The sequence below is a fragment of the Molothrus ater genome, chromosome 6 (genome assembly GCF_012460135.2).
Source record: "Molothrus ater isolate BHLD 08-10-18 breed brown headed cowbird chromosome 6, BPBGC_Mater_1.1, whole genome shotgun sequence".
Lineage (NCBI taxonomy): Eukaryota > Metazoa > Chordata > Aves > Passeriformes > Icteridae > Molothrus > Molothrus ater.
In genome coordinates this window covers 3330834-3346665 of record NC_050483.2, presented here as the reverse complement: position 1 = coordinate 3346665, position 15832 = coordinate 3330834, and the positions used below count along the sequence as shown (strand labels likewise).

At 40.3% G+C, this 15832-nt stretch overlaps 1 protein-coding gene across 14 annotated transcripts in view; it reads left to right on the top strand.

Annotated features, from left to right (window-relative positions):
* The window catches only part of PPFIBP2 (PPFIA binding protein 2), a 94939-nt gene extending 79137 nt beyond the window's left edge, over positions 1-15802 (top strand). For 5 of the 14 annotated variants that reach the window (XM_036383395.2, XM_036383393.2, XM_036383400.2 and 2 more), the window contains 16 exons: positions 128-192; positions 585-653; positions 1043-1103; positions 2635-2676; positions 4292-4436; positions 5687-5719; positions 6265-6403; positions 7084-7816; positions 7969-8080; positions 8571-8659; positions 9368-9490; positions 10089-10214; positions 11056-11244; positions 11627-11797; positions 13318-13383; positions 14040-15802. In XM_036383395.2, the coding sequence (XP_036239288.1) occupies positions 128-192; positions 585-653; positions 1043-1103; positions 2635-2676; positions 4292-4436; positions 5687-5719; positions 6265-6403; positions 7084-7816; positions 7969-8080; positions 8571-8659; positions 9368-9490; positions 10089-10214; positions 11056-11244; positions 11627-11797; positions 13318-13383; positions 14040-14111 (2235 nt within the window). In that variant the 3' untranslated portion in view covers positions 14112-15802. Of the gene's footprint in view, positions 1-127; positions 193-584; positions 654-1042; positions 1104-2634; positions 2677-4291; positions 4437-5686; positions 5720-6264; positions 6404-7048; positions 7817-7968; positions 8081-8570; positions 8660-9367; positions 9491-10088; positions 10215-11055; positions 11245-11626; positions 11798-13231; positions 13410-14039 lie in introns of those variants that run through there. The other 9 variants (XM_036383405.2, XM_036383403.2, XM_036383406.2 and 6 more) reach the window with 7 other exon arrangements.
* Positions 15803-15832: the final 30 nt, after the last annotated feature.

Genomic DNA, 15832 nt, shown 5'->3' with positions numbered 1-15832 from the left:
GGTTTCTCTGTACTAATGTGGGTGAGGGTTCAGCCCTGGCAGAGTTTTTGTTTTTATTGGTATGGGCACAGTAGATTCAGCAGAAGACACCAGAGCTACAGGATTGAAACTCTTGTATCTTCCCCAGCCCCCTGCAGGAGAATTGTCACCAGCTGTGGTCCCTCTAGTTCCACACAAAGCCATGGAAATCAGGCAAGACCTTTGTTTCTCCTGTGGTGCTAAATTGTATTATTTAGACTGTTTAACTGTTGGCATCTTCTCTTAACTGTTCTTGGCTTTGCTGCAGTTTGGAGCACTTCTGAAAGCTGTGTTTGTCGTGGAGGTTGGCAATGCTTGGGTGTTTAAGGTTTAAATTATAGGAATAATTCAGCATTTTAATATATCATATATATTTATATATTTTTACAGAATGAATATATTAATATTATAAATATACAATATATATGAAAATATATACTATATATTCTATTATGTTATATTGTTATATATTTGTGTTTATATTTATTTATATAAAATATATTTATATATTTATATCTATATAAATATATAAAATATTATATATATCAATTTATTTCTATTTAAAGTGGAAGCAGTCCAGTAGCTTCAAGTAATTTAACCTCTCAGCAGGAAGAATCTCTGGAATTCGCAAATAGGTAAGAATAAGTAACTTTCATCAAAATGTGAAACAATTTCCCTTTCTAAAATCCCTAAAGGTTGCACATTGCTCACAGAGAGTTATTTCTGTGCTTGTTAAGAGTTTCTAAAATCATCTAGAGGAACAAGGCTACAGCTGCCCACTGGACCTGGCTTCCTTTCACTGCTGCTCAGAGGATGCCTTGTTGCTCTTTCTGCCTTCATCTATTGCTGTTCTCAATGCCATGATTTTCAGACTAAAAGCACAATAAAATAAATATCTTAATTCTGAGTTATGTTTCATGCAGACATTATGCGACTTATGCAGCTGTTGTGCATGAGACGCTGGTTATATGCAAACAAACCATGTTGTATTGACTGCTGCTTCTTTGCCTGTGCCTTTTTTAAGGGTTCCACAGAAAAAAAAGTCCAGTAGTTTAGAAGACTTGCCGAGTGAATCTTTGGAAAAGGTTGGTTTATTTGTAATCACAGCTTCTGGTGTTTAATGTCACAACTAAAAGACAAAGATCAAGTATAAACATTATTTTTGTTATGCATACAGTAACTTTAACCACCACTAACTCTCTATGTGGAGAAAGAGCCCTAAAACAGCTCAGGTTCTTTTCCCCCCCATTTCTGAGCTGGTTGACACACCCATGTGGACACACCTTCAAATTCAGTTTTTGCCCTGAGAGAAAAATATTCAAGTGAAATACAAGAAATAATGAGGAGACATTTTGTTAAACTGCAGTATTATTTTGTTTATAGGTTTTTTTAAAATATATTTTACTTCCAAATCACCAAAAATATTAAGGCAGCTAATTCTGAAAGTAGCTAAATGTTGGGACTGGGGATTTCCACATAGGATTCCTTTTTGGGTGTGTGCATGTAGCAGTGTTTTCCCTGAGCTTTCTGACGCAAAAGGCATTCCTGAAGTTGACGGTGATGCTGCCTTAGTTAAAGCAGCAGGAGCACCTCAAGGGCTTTAATTCCACTCCAGAATAAATATTCCCAGTTTGCAAAGTCTTGTTACATTGTGGTCCACAGTCTTGTTTTGTCATTATGTACACTGACATTTTTCTACAGTTTTGTAATTCTGCTTTGTGAGACTGTTGGTTTTTTCTGTACCCAAATTAGGCTTAATACCAGGTGACCTAGACCCAGTAATGCCATTGAAACCAGATACCACTCATATGATTGCTCCAGTTCTTAAATTTTTAAAAATTTTTCTTAAATACTTTCAGATATTTCTTGAATTTCTGGAGATGGTAGTGACCAAGTAGAATGAATTTTGTGAAATTTGTGCTGCATTTGTCTGATTGTAGCCCCACATGTGACAAATCAGAACTCACATTTCATTCCATGGAGAACTGATAAAGGTTTTCTTGTCATAATTTTAGTTATTTTTTTGTCTTAAACCAAAAATCTGAATTTGTCTCTGTGATGTGCTGTGATAAGGCTGGACCTACACATTTGTTCTGGAGTTATTCTGCCTTGCTCAAAGCTAAAAGTCCCCCTGCTTCCAGCAATAATAACAATAAAATAATAAACCACATCAGTGTCCCTGACCTGACTGTGGTGAAATTTTCATTGCTTGGTTTCTGTCAGAGCTCCTTATGGTTTCAGCTGGATCCATACAGGACTGTGTGTATTATTTTATGTCAGTTGTTTTCGTATTGGTCTGTTAAACAGCTGTTGTGTTCCCAGCTCAAAGCAATTCTAAAGGGACCACCCAGAAATCTGAAAATAGCAAAATTCCTCTGATCACAGCAGAACTAAAACAGGAATTTTGTAGAGTGGGGAATGAACAAACACAATTAGTATTAAATATTGGATTGAGATGAAATTAAGAGGTCCTTGTAATATATTGTCCATACATTAAGCACCATCTCTATAGCAATAAGTCTACATTTGATGTTCCATGTATGTATGTTAATACTAACATTTGTCTGTTGCTTTTTTCCACAAAACTTTGGCATTGCCCTCCCTGAAACTCCATAGTATGTAGATGGAAAACCAGCACAGCCTGTTGTAGAGCAAGAGGTATATTAATTGCAACCTTCCCTAACAATTCTCTGGTGTGGTGTGATGTGCTGTGATGGTATGGCTAGTTTGCATTTTATATTCCTTTTCTCTTCAAAATGTTTGCATAGTTCCAGTGCTGACAAACAACACGGGGTAAAGATTTGAGAGGGAAATGTTTTGGTTTTTTTACTTTTTATCTAGAAGCTTGTTACATGAAGCTGAGGTCAGTCAGTCTCAGAATACACACTGCTGATGTAAGACACAATTTCTCTACTCTTTTTGGTACGAGTCGGGATGTACTCCTGCAGTTGCCAAAAAGGAGCAGGAGCTGAGGACCAGAGCAATCTGGCCTGCATTTGTAGTATCCAAAGAATCCTCTAGGCCTTGGAATAAGAACAGATAAAGCAGTGGTTGTCTCATAGAATTTTAAATCTATCATCCTGTCACAGACAATGCTTTGAAAACATTTTGTTGAGTGGGGTTACTGAATAGGAGCACACTGTACTTTCCTGTGTCTAAATATGGTTTGCCTATCTCCAGTGCAAAGTTTTCCTGTGAAACCTCCATTCTGATACTGAAACATTTCCCAGTGGGAGTTTATTCCAAAACACATATTGGATGTACACCACTCCCCCTAATAATGGCAGCTGGAGCTGCAGGTTCACTGATGTCTCAAAAGAGCATCCGTGTCCTGCAGCTTTCACCCACAGTGTTGGCTTGTCCATCTTTTCCTCTGGATTCAGCGTTGAAGAAATCCCAACAGGCCATTTCCAAATCTGTAGGCAAAAGTACATCTGTGAAACATGTGCTTTGCCTCGAAAATTAACTTATTAGGCTCAAAACTATCAGATTTATGGGAACGTTTCATCTACCCTTGTAAAAGAAGCAAGGTGCCCAAGTAGATATCACTTGAATGCAAGGAAAATTAGGTTCTGTGATAGAACTGGCATTTATATTTAGCTGTAATTCTTTAAAAATGAAAACAAAAAACCCAGAAAAACAAAACAACAACAACAAAAAAAATTCACATTTACAATTTTGTCTATGCAAAGAGATTTTTGTCCTTACAAAAGTTAAATTTCTGTACCCTAACTTTGGCTTTGATTCTTTTACTGTTAGTAACAGTGGTAGGAAATACATTTGTGGAAATTTGAGGTGTACAAATACTTCTGGGTTGAATTCCAGTGAGATACAATTGTGAGGCAGAAACAGAGAAAGTCTGGTGGAAAATAGGGGAGAAAAAATGATCTGAGAAATAACTAAACACATTTTTGGTGCTATCAAAGTTGACCTTGGAAAGATCGAACAATTAAATAGTGACAGGGTCCTGGAGGAAAGAGAGACAGCTAGGAAAATTCTTACGGCAAAACCAGGTAATATTTAACATATATTTTGAAGAAATGCAGAATGGATGAAGTGGGAGGAGCAGATGAGGGAAGGCAGGGCTGTGTCTTAGCTAGGAAACTGTCAGCTGATGGATGGGTTTAAATTGAGTTGTCTGTAAGCAGGGAGTGGAGTTATTTTGTACCATACTTTTTTCTCAGCTTTAAGAACATTGTGTAGCAGATTGCAGATGCTGTGAGCAATTTGAATTTTGTATTTATTTTATCTTTCCCTCTTTTAAAAACAATAGAGTATGCCAGTGGGGAAAGGCAGCAAGTACCAGACGCTGCCAGGAAAGCTGCCCCGAGCCCTGCAGAACGGAGAGCAGGGAATGTACAGCTCCCCAGAGGGATGTGGCACCAGTGATAACGATGACAACGGCGTCCCTGGCCTGAGTATGTATCTGTGCCTCCCCCAGAGGGAAAATCCAAACTGTTTGAGGGGCTGGGATAGCGTGGGATGGAATCTGCTGTGCAGAACAATGCACTGTGATACCAGAAATAGTCCCATAGCTCATGGCAGAATGAGGGGTGAGTTTAATTTTGAGGGGTTTTTTTTTTTCTGTTGCACATGACAATACCACTTGAAACTTCATTGTAAAACCATCAAAACCATGAAAATTCTGGGTAAAAATCCCTCTATCAGCACTGTTGGTTGCTTAGCTGTGGGGGACCCACTAGGGAAAATTTAATTTAGTACGGGCAGAAAAACTTACGTGGATTTTGGAACTACAAATATATTTCCATTCCACAGCCACAGCCCTGTGGAATCCTGAATTAATTTCTTTTCAGTGGCACTTTAAGCACAGATTTGTTGACAGAAAGGTGTTAAGAGTGAGGCACAGGACCAGGTATTTTTAGGACTGAAGGGCTTGGGAGCTCGGGCACAAGAGCAACCCTTGTGATTCTGAAGACTTCCTGCACTCAAAAGTTACAGTGGGATTTTTTTGTTTGGCTGTAGTGTTTTTTTCTTTGGTGGGGGTTTGTTAATTTTAAGGTCTTGTGGTCCCTAAAGCTGCTAGCACACTGCAGTTTCAAGGTTGCAATTGGTTGTGGTTATTTATGGGTTTTGAAAGAGCTTTTCTGTGATGGCAACTTTGCAGGCAATGCATGAGCCATGCTGATGTGTCTTTAACTGCAGGATTATCCAAGGGTGGGTGAGCTTGAAAAGGAAAATGTTCTTTTTCTAGAAACAAGCAATGGCTTCTTAAATACACCAAGTTAAGAGAATTTTTTCCTGCGGGTTGGTTTGTTTCTTGCACGTGCAGTGAATTCATTCCACCTCCAATTCAGTATTTCAGAGCAATTTTTTGATGCAATCTTAGCCACTGCTTCATTTCAGATACTGTGAAGCTTTGTAGAGCTCTGTAAACTTTGCTTAAAGAGCTGAAACTTTCCAAGAATAGTTAGGAAAGCCCAAACAGATCCATTTCCATCCCTACCTGTTTCAGATGATCTGTACAGAGTTTCTGGGGCTTGTGCACACCAATGCATATTCACTTCCATATATAACTGCTTCTTTTGTGTTTTGCTTCTGCTCTAAATGCTTAGCTTAACTACTTTGCCCTCCTGTAACTTTATTTTGCTGGTGTTTTGTATCTTCTTTGCTTCTCCATCTGGCTTTCTGCTTCTTGGGATGACTGAAGATCGCGGCAGGAGTGTCAGTGCACCTGTGCTAGGTACTGTATCCAAACAAGATGCAACTTTAACACTCAGTTTGCTGCTTGCTTTGTTTTTTTCCTTTCCCTCTCCCTCTCCCTATGAAATACTAATCCCAGCTGGGCCCTCTAGACTGGACTCCTTATGTGCAGTACTGAAATGAAGTAATAGCTCCTGCTGTGTGGCATTCACATGGGGTTTCTTTTTATGGCACTTATTCCTGGTTTCATTCTGTTTTTCCTGAATTTAGAAAAATTCCCACTGATTTTGATGGAGGAGCTGAGGTATTAAGAGCAGGCAGGAAGACCTTCAATTAATTTAAATAATGTAGTTAAATAGAAAAGACTGAAATAACATAATTATTTTACCCTTTTTTTTTTTAATTTTAATCAAATGTCCAGATGTTTTTTCACCTTCTGAGCATGTTTGGCTTTTTTAAAAAAAGAATGATTTTATGGGTATCTCTACTTTCGTGTCATGTCCTGCATTTAAACATCAGCCTCCCAGACAACAACTTTGTCAATAATGAGTATAAAATGTGACTATAATACTGTTCTTAACCCAGGAGAAACAGAGAACATGGATGGTACAGTGGTCTCGGATGACCTCTCACCTCTCTCTTCGGGAATGGATTCAGGTCCACAATCTCCATGGGCTCCAGAAAACAGAAAGAGTCCAAAAGGGATCAAGAAAATCTGGGGAAAGTAAGGTCTTTTTTTTTTATTGTTATTCACTGTCAAAGCATTTCAGCTGAAAATGAATTCCAGCAAAATCTACAATTATCTATAGCAAGAATAAACTAAAATTTGGGGAGCAAAAGCAGCTCTGGGATTGCCACAGGTGTGTCCTTTTGTACACAGGAGGGTGGAAAAATGTTGGGAGTGTTCACAGCATCATGCTGGTGAAAGAAATAAGGCACTGCTGTCATCTTAATGCTATTCATTTAGCATGCCAGCAGTTTTATTAGCCATGAAAAATTAAGTTGTAGTAATTTGCTCATTACGAAAGACACCAGGTTAAAAAAAAAAAGGGGAAAACAGAATGAACAGAAAGCAGGGCACAGTTGCACTGTGTCCACTTGATCTGCTTCAACAACAGCAGCCATTTCCAAGTCTGCATTAGTAATTGGATCAAAGTGTTACAGCTGCTCTGTGGAGCTCCTTTATTTTCCTCCAGAGCTAGGTCCAGACTGAATTTCCTAGAACTCCTTCAGCTGCCTCTGGAATTTGGCAATTGCGGTTTCCAGGGAGATCCACCGAGCTGTTAATTGTCACTGTAGTTTCCATGCAGAACAAATAAATCCTCTGTCAGCAGCTAACAGTCCTGTCGTGGCACTCTTGTCTTGCAAGAATTCGAAGAACTCAGTCAGGTAACTTCCCTGCAGACGACCTGGGGCTGGCAGAGTTCCGGAGGGGAGGTCTGCGGGCAACAGCTGGACCTCGCTTATCCCGATCCAAGGACACCAAAGGCCCGAAGAGGTAACAGCTCCTCCTACTGCCCCGGCACAGCCTGCTGCTGTTAAATGTGTCCAAGAGCCAATCCCTCCTCTTGGGGACTTCGCCCAAGCATTTCGGTCCACGTGGAATTCCACAACAGATGGAGAGAATTTCCCTGGTAGCAAAAATCATCCCCTGCCTGCGCTCCTCCAGCTGCAAGTTGCAGCTGCTTGGTGGAGTGTCAGAAATTTCACCTTGTTAAAGAACAAGGATAATAATTACCTCCTCATCTGCATAACGATGAGGATTCAGCAATTCTCTTTTCCCTCTTTTCAAACAGAAGATGGGAAGTTCTTATCTGCCCTGCAGCTGTTCACAGGTGGTGGCTGGGCTGCCAAGTTCCCAGGATGCCCCAGAACACAGCACACCAGCAGATCTGCTGCTGTGCTGCCTCTGGCACACCCTAAGCTTTCCAATATGGACATTCTTCTTTCCTTTAAGGTTTTCCCAATGTTTCTTGTGCTTTTCAGCGACCACAATGCCCCCTTTGCTCAGTGGAGCACTGAAAGAGTTTGTAACTGGCTGGAGGACTTTGGCCTGGGCCAGTACGTGATTTTTGCCCGGCAGTGGGTGACATCAGGCCACACGCTATTAACTGCCACTCCTCAGGACATGGAAAAGGTAATCACTGCAGATTCTGTCCCACCAGGCCCCTCCAAAACATTGGCTTTACCTTTCTGAAATCCACAGTATCAATTTTCAGAGTTACCTCACGTGAGGAAAGGAGCCAGAGGCAGGGCAGACTTTTTGATAATGGTTTTTTTTTGTTCCAGGAAATGGGAATAAAGCATCCACTGCACAGGAAGAAATTGGTTTTGGCCATTAAAGCTATAAATGCAAAACAAGATGAGAAGTCTGCACAACTTGATCATATCTGGGTGACACGTAAGTGTTTGGACTCTCCTGGAGATGGTTGGGAAGGAATTTCTCCACCTCTATAACAGGGCTGCCTGATTCATGTTTAAACACTTACCAAACACCTTTTAAAAAGCACTAAGTTTCCCCATAGAAGAATTGAGGAATTTTGTGTTTTTCTTGACATCCAAACATACAGCTTGTGGTGTGTTCTTCCTTGGGGAGCCCTGTCAGACAGCAGGAAATCAAATGGGTGGGGTCAGGCTAGGAAGAGTTCCATTGTGCTGCAGAAGGTGTGCTCCATCAGGTGCTGTAAAATCAAATATCACAGGGCTGCTGTGGACAAAGCTGGTTGGTGGGAATTGCTTTCAGGCTGCTGGCAAGAGGCTGTCCTCAGGAAAGGGGAACTGGTAGCATGAGCTACCTGAATGCCTCAAAAGAAGCCAGGCCAGGCAAGAGGGGAGAAGGGTTTTATTCTCACTGATCTGGATTTGGTTCCCCATTGCTCTCATATCTGCAGGGTGGCTTGATGACATTGGCTTGCCTCAGTACAAAGACCAGTTTCATGAATCCAGAGTAGATGGGAGGATGTTGCAGTACTTAACTGTGGTAAGTACAGTCCTTTTTCCTCAGTTTTCTGAATAAGCAAAAACTTTTAAATTTTTCCTTTGAATGTGAGCAGTTAAAGAATTTTTGCAAGACAGAGATAGTGCTAGTAATAACTCCTTTGTGCTGCCCTGTGCATGGAATTTGTTCCTAAGGTCCATAAAATAAATAACATGTTAGGGCTAACTTCTGCAAAGTCCTTCTTTCATATCATGTAGCACACCACAATTAAAAGTAAAATGACCTGTTTTACATGTAACCTCTGGAGCTCATTGTTCTCTACACCAAGTTAGCAACAATATTCAGCAAAGTAACAGCAGAAAATCCATTGATTTGTACAGCTCTGACCACATCCACAGCACACCATGAGCCACAAACAGCCACTGTTTTCTTCCCATCCTCCTGCCCAAGTCTGGATAATTAAGGCCTGGATTTGCCTTAACAGGCTACACTTCTGCCTTCATTTTTTAGCCAGGTCTTGCTAGGATGCAATGTTAAAAAAAAAAAAAAAAACAAAACAACAAACCAACAACAGAACCCCCTCCAAACTTCCCCCCTAACAAAACCCAAACCTTCTTTAAAGTATAAACTTTCATCTCCCTAAACCACAGTTACATAAAAATACACAGCAAATTTAAACTCTTTCTTCTTGGCGAGAATATTTGTTTTGGTATGTGTTCTGTGCCACCTAAATGTCTCTCTCCTTCACAGAATGACCTTCTCTTCCTGAAAGTCACCAGTCAGCTGCATCACCTGAGTATTAAATGTGCCATTCATGTGCTGCATGTCAACGGCTTCAATCCCCACTGTCTGCGCAGGAGGCCAGTTGAGGAGGTAAAGGAATGCTGAAATAAATTAATTTAAGCAAGCACAAATTACCTGCTCCCAGCCAAAAGGGATAGAAAGTCAGCAGTGTACAGTGATACAACACTGTATTGCAGGGACTTGCACCTAAAGCAGCAGTTATGCCACTTATTAGTTGAATCTCATGCATTTCTCTTCAGAAGTTTACTTGCATAGTGGGAAAAAAAGTTAATTCATCTTCCAAGAGAAGAAATTTGGAATGATTTGTCTTCACCTGACCTAATTTTTAAAATCTGTAAGGTTTTACCCGATCAGCACAGTTTTTTCTTAGCATTAAACACTGTCAATAACCCTGTTGTCAAACATTCCCTTTTTATCCCTGTAATCTGCAATCTCTGCTGTTGTACTTCCTGATGCAACACATGGGGTTTCATCAGTATTAGACCAGGTCTGCCATCTCAGCAGAGACTGCTTGAAAGGGGCCTGAAGAGAAACAGTCCCTCAGTCAGGGAAGAACAAGTGCCCTTGGAGGAAGAGGAGGGAGGCTGTTTTTATCTGAGCTGAGATACAAGCTGTGCACATTCAGTGCAGGCTGTGGTGTCATCACCTTTTGCGGTTTCTCCAACAGAACAATGTCTCTCCTTCCGATGTGGTGCAGTGGTCCAACCACAGGGTGATGGAATGGCTCAGATCTGTGGATCTGGCAGAATATGCACCCAACCTTCGAGGCAGCGGAGTGCACGGGGGCCTCATTGTAAGAATTTACCATTTCACTACTAAAAAATTGACTGTAATATCGAAAATTCAGGCTGTAATATAAACCATCTTTTGTCTGATGTTCATCAAGCTGAAAGAAACAAGCACATCTGCAATGTGACGGCATCATCAGGTCTTCTAAGGAGCCTCTTTGTCTGATCCACGCATCTTCATTTTACAAAAGAAAGCTAAAATAACAAAGGAACAGCTAAAACACTTTCTGTAATCAAAGCTGAACTCTGCACAAGTGTATGACAGCAGCACAGAAAAGGAAACCTCAACTGTGCTGTGCAAAAGTTGCTTTTTGATAAGGCATCCCTGAGTGTTTCTTTGAGTGATTTACCAGAACTCTGAGCCACACTAAATAACCACCCTGAAATCACAGCAGTCAGGAAATGACATTTTTTTTTAATTCAAAACATTCAGAACTATTTACAGCTCAGTAAAATCAGGGTTCTGAAATACCATGATTCAACTGCTGTAGAATTTTTGCAAAAATGCAATGGTAGAAATCCTACTAAGATTAAGTTTTTACACCTAGCAGAGCAGGAAATTCTGAAAGGAAACTTGTTCAACCCAAACAAATGTATGGTTTAAAGATAAATATAAGCACATATTGATGGGTTTGATAATAAATATAAACACATATTTGCCTGATCATGCTCAGCATTTTTTCTTGGCTCCTTTCAGGTATTTCCCATTCAAACCCCAGTATCATGAATGAGCTATGAAAGGTCTAATGTGAGCAGGTACTTAGTGAGAAATCCTCTGCTCAGCACTGTAGTGGTTTATTATTGCAAATATTGATATAAAAAGTAAACATCCTGCCCTTTTCCCAGATTCTGGAACCTCGCTTCAACGGTGACACACTGGCCATGCTCCTGAACATCCCACCCCAAAAGACCCTCCTGCGCCGCCACCTCACCACCAATTTTAACGTGTTAATTGGGCCAGAGGCACAACAAGAAAAAAGAGAAACCACGGAGTCAGCAGCATACACACCTCTGACGACCACTGCCAAAGTTCGGGTATGTACTGCCGTCAAAAAGGAGAGGTGTCAGACCTCTCCACTCTGAATTACAAAGGAACAAAGGTGGGCAGGGAGAGGTGAATTCTAGGAGTGCTACATTTCCCTTAATTTTAGATACCAGACCTTTTGCTATGTATCTGTTTCAATCAGGTCCTGAAAACAACCAAGCAATCTGTTCTGCCTTTCCTTAGAAGGAGCATCATGCAAATGCATTTAACATCCACTGCAATTCCAATTTGAGAACAAATGTAGTTCATTCAGAATCTAAGTTCTTGAATGAACAGGGTATAGCAGTAATTGAAAAAAGGGAGGATTTTGAATGTTTACAGAACAACTTTACTTGTTTTACTCAAACAACTTGTGTTGACTCCTTATTTTAGCCAAAGAAACTTGGATTTTCGCATTTTGGAAACTTAAGGAAAAAGAAGTTTGACGAATCAACAGACTACATTTGTCCTATGGATACAAGCCCAGCTGCTACGAATGGTACTTCGAAAAATTACGGCGGCTACAAAGGACTTAGTCCTTTCACTGACAGGGAACTGGATCAGGTGGGACAGACAGACTGATGCCATGCTCATCTCATCCTCTCCATGCATTCCAAAGCTTGCAAATAACCAAATGTTCCCCTATAACAAACTCTTTGCTACATCCGCATGAACTCACAGAGAAAAGTATTGGCTGTGGACACTGAAAAGAGTTCCAGACTAAGAATGCTGGGGTTTTTTTAATCAACATCATAATAAGCTCATCCATCCTCAAGCCCTTTTTCAGGACTATGACACCTTTACACTCTGAAGATCGAAGTATTTTGTCAGTCAAGGGTGTGGTTGCAGGAAACATAAGACTTTTGTACTTTTAGCTTTCATAATTTTAGTATGGCACACTATTTTTTTTTCCTTATCTTTATGGGTGGTTTTTAATGTAATAAATTCATTTGGTCAAACTTGTACAAAGCTATTGAGTTATATTAAAGTACAACTGGATTGTATTTTTTAACAGACAGTAATCAGAGAATCCAACTGAACCTTTCTTTCATGGTGTACAGTGGGGAGTAGTTTTGCTTAGATAATAAACATGAAGACAATGCATCAGCAATGAACAAATTATTAATAAACCAATAGTTAATTCACTTTTGCAATGTAGTAGTGAACTTGTGAATGAAACTGTCTAGACAGCATACAGAGAAATGATGATAAAAACCATCAAATTTTATTTCAACCTTGCTGTTGTGTAAAGGGATGTAAACCCTGAAAAACGGAGCACTCTTGGAGCCTTGTGTGAACTTCAGCAACACACAAGAGCCACACAGAGGCAGCTGGAGTAAACTGGCCATTCTCCAGTGACATAAAAACGGTTTAAGCCTGATAAGAGAATGGTCACAACTATTGAAAAGACTAACTGTGCAGGTAATCTTTTCATTTGCATGGTTCAGTGCATCTAACATCTCATTTGTGTTCACTGGCTAACCGTGGTCTTTTTCAATGTACTGCTTCTAAACAGAATACCAAACCCTGACTGTGAGTGTGGATGTCCACTTGCTCAGCTAGGAGTTGTGAGGGAATGCATTAACTTTGAGCCAAGAACTTGCACTGTGCAGTTGTTCAAGCGTGACAGAAAGACTGGATTTTTCTCTAGGAACATGGTCTGTCTATTAAGCATGACTTCTGAGCAGGAAATCACAATACCCTAGAACTGGTGACATTCCTATGAAAAAAGAGGTAGGATTGGATCAAGGACTTCTTGCCTGTGAAAGCCTACCAGAAATAAGTAGTGTCAGACCATTTAGAAAATATTACTTTTCATTGATAGTATCAGTTACACTTTTTCTTTTTTTCTGTGAATTAAAGGCCAAGTTTAATGCAATCAATCTCTGTTAATCAGGATTCACTCTTCCAATCATTAAATGCATTTTCATATACCTTGTAGCACAGAGGCATTTTTGTTAAGGAGCTATTCAACTTACCCCAACTTCATTTGTCCAGGCACAGATCCCTCCCAAAGCTGCATGTAGAGTGAATAAAATTGCACATGCTGTCTGATTTGAACTAGTTGCTGACTGCTTTTACAGATGGAACACTCAGAAGGCACAGTAATGCAAATAGGGGCTCTTTCCCAAGGCATAACCCACCTCACCGTAAGTACTGGTTCCTCTCTTGTTCCAAAGTCACGCATGTGCTCTGCTAAGTCACTGAAAGTTGGTAATTGATGGTGGTAATGAAGAGTAAGTGGGTCTCTGTTCTTGTTAAGTATCTCTTTACAGTCTGGTGGGACATTCAGTCAAAAAAAAAAAAATCCCTGCTTTTAAATTGCTCTAGAAATTAAACTTCATTTAGGCCTAAGTTTTCATGAACTCTGATGGCTCTTTGACAAAATGACAGATATTCATCTCCTTAAATAAAAACAATTCTTCAAAGATTTTACAGGTAACCACCACCTCAGGTAGGAATGATGTACAGACTTTCGAAAATTTACATGAGCTAAAACTCTGTGCAAAACCAAACACCTCACTTTTGCTTCTTCATTCCACAGAAGCCATTAAGAAAATAAAAATAAGTGACTGGAAGACATAAAGAATTATGAAATATAGTTGAGTTGCCTGCCAGACACATAATCTCTACAAGTTTCCCCACACAAAAAAAAAGTTTATTTAAAGCTGTAATGAAGAAATTCCCTTTGATTGTGTGTGGCTCTCACCTCCTGTGTCGTGAGCCTGAGCTCTTTGCAGCTGGGTCTCTGGGAGCACAGGCCTCTCACCAAACCCCCTCAGTCCTTCCCATCTTGTTTTTTCAGACACTGCTGAGCCAGGATGAAATGCTAAATGACAGCAGGTTTTTAACACCCACCTTTGAAGACTGGAGATGATGCTTCAGCAGGACCATGATCACTGCTTGTACCTCACGCCTGCAGGAGTGGCCAGGAGCAGCTGGATGCTGTAGAGCAGGAAAGCTTTGCCTCTTTTCTGCCACTGCCACCTCCCACCTAGCATTTCCTACTGTCAGTGTAGCCACAGCTTACAGGTAACTCTCCTTTGTGCTGTTTTCCCACATCATGTAATAGGAAACAGGAGTTGGGAGAGGAGTGGGACTCAGATCCAGAGTCTGGAAAGCCAAGACTGGCAATGCTTTGTCCTTTCATTCACTTGACTTTTACATGCTATGTTGATGTACTGTTACATCAAAGACCTTTTGTAATTTTTTATTTTTATAATTAACTTGTAGTGCAGGAATCATTAACACATAATTGTACCACGGGGGGCTAATCAGAGCTACCTGGAATTCAGCTGGATGCTGGTGAGAGCAGCAGAAATGGCTCTCTCACCACTCCTGTGGTCTTGCCAGACTGGTCCCCAGAAAGGATTTCAATCTCTCCTCCCTTTCACTGGCACCTGTACTGCCCTCTCTTTATCCAAGTCAGTGCACTGTAGGACGGGAAGAATGGAACACAGTACTGTCCATCTAGCCCTTGCTTTTATTAGGATGACAAGCTGCCTTGTTCACAAATCTTTACCTAAGGCAAAAACAACTGCAGTAGGAAATTGTAACTCTGAGACTACCAGGAAAGTACCAGAATAAAACAAAGATTTATTTCTTTAAAACACCTGACAAAATAAATCTTCTACTGCTGTACTGGGCCAGACAAGACTGCACCAAAGGGATGTATGGCCTCTCACTTTCTGAGGGGCTGAGGGTGAAGTTGTCATCTTTACAGCACCAATTACTTGTGGCATTTGTTTACATGTACATCTCCTGTATTAATGAGCTATTAACAAGCTCTCTTAGTAAACAGATAAATGCCAGAAAAAAAAAAAAACTCCTTAATGGTAAGGAAAAATACTTTGTACGGGGCTGGTTTGCATTACTCACTTGCTGGCTGCAGGTGTTGCTTTAGATTCCAATACAGCCCTCCCAAAGAAAGAGGGAAGCTCCAGGGCTGGCCACAGGATGCAGCAAGGGCTCTTTGAGAACCACCTGGGGTGCTTTTTACAGATGATCCACCCTGGTCCTCAGTTCACCAGTCTCTCATGACAGACCTTGCACTGTATGGTCAGGTGTAAGAAGATAAACACATGATTTAAACACATGTCTACAGTGGTAAAATCAAGGCTAATTCTTTTCAATCACTGCAAACTGAAAAAAAGGAAAATTCAGAAAAGTGAGAAATAAGTCCATGCATCAGCAAACTACTCATGTTTAATAAAAGCTATGAAATGCACCAGTCTGGCAATGCAATCAGTGCTAGAGACCAGCTCAGGTACCATGGGCATTTAAAATACTTTGTCAGGTCAATTAGCCAACAGACTTATTACAGCACTGTAAATGGGATTGGCTGCTCCAGCTGCCCTGGGATATTCCAAACACAACACTTCCTATTGTCTTTCAATGCTGTATTTACAACACAGTGTGGTGTTGTGCAAACTTGGCTGTGAATAGTCAATCCACAAAACAGTTGATTCTTCTTTTAAATATATGTAGTAAGAAATCCTAATTAGCATAACACTGGTATAAATGCTTATTTTTTGACTGTAATGAATAAATTCTCAATATTTCCCTCTCTTTTGCTGACTGTGGAATGATTTAATACAA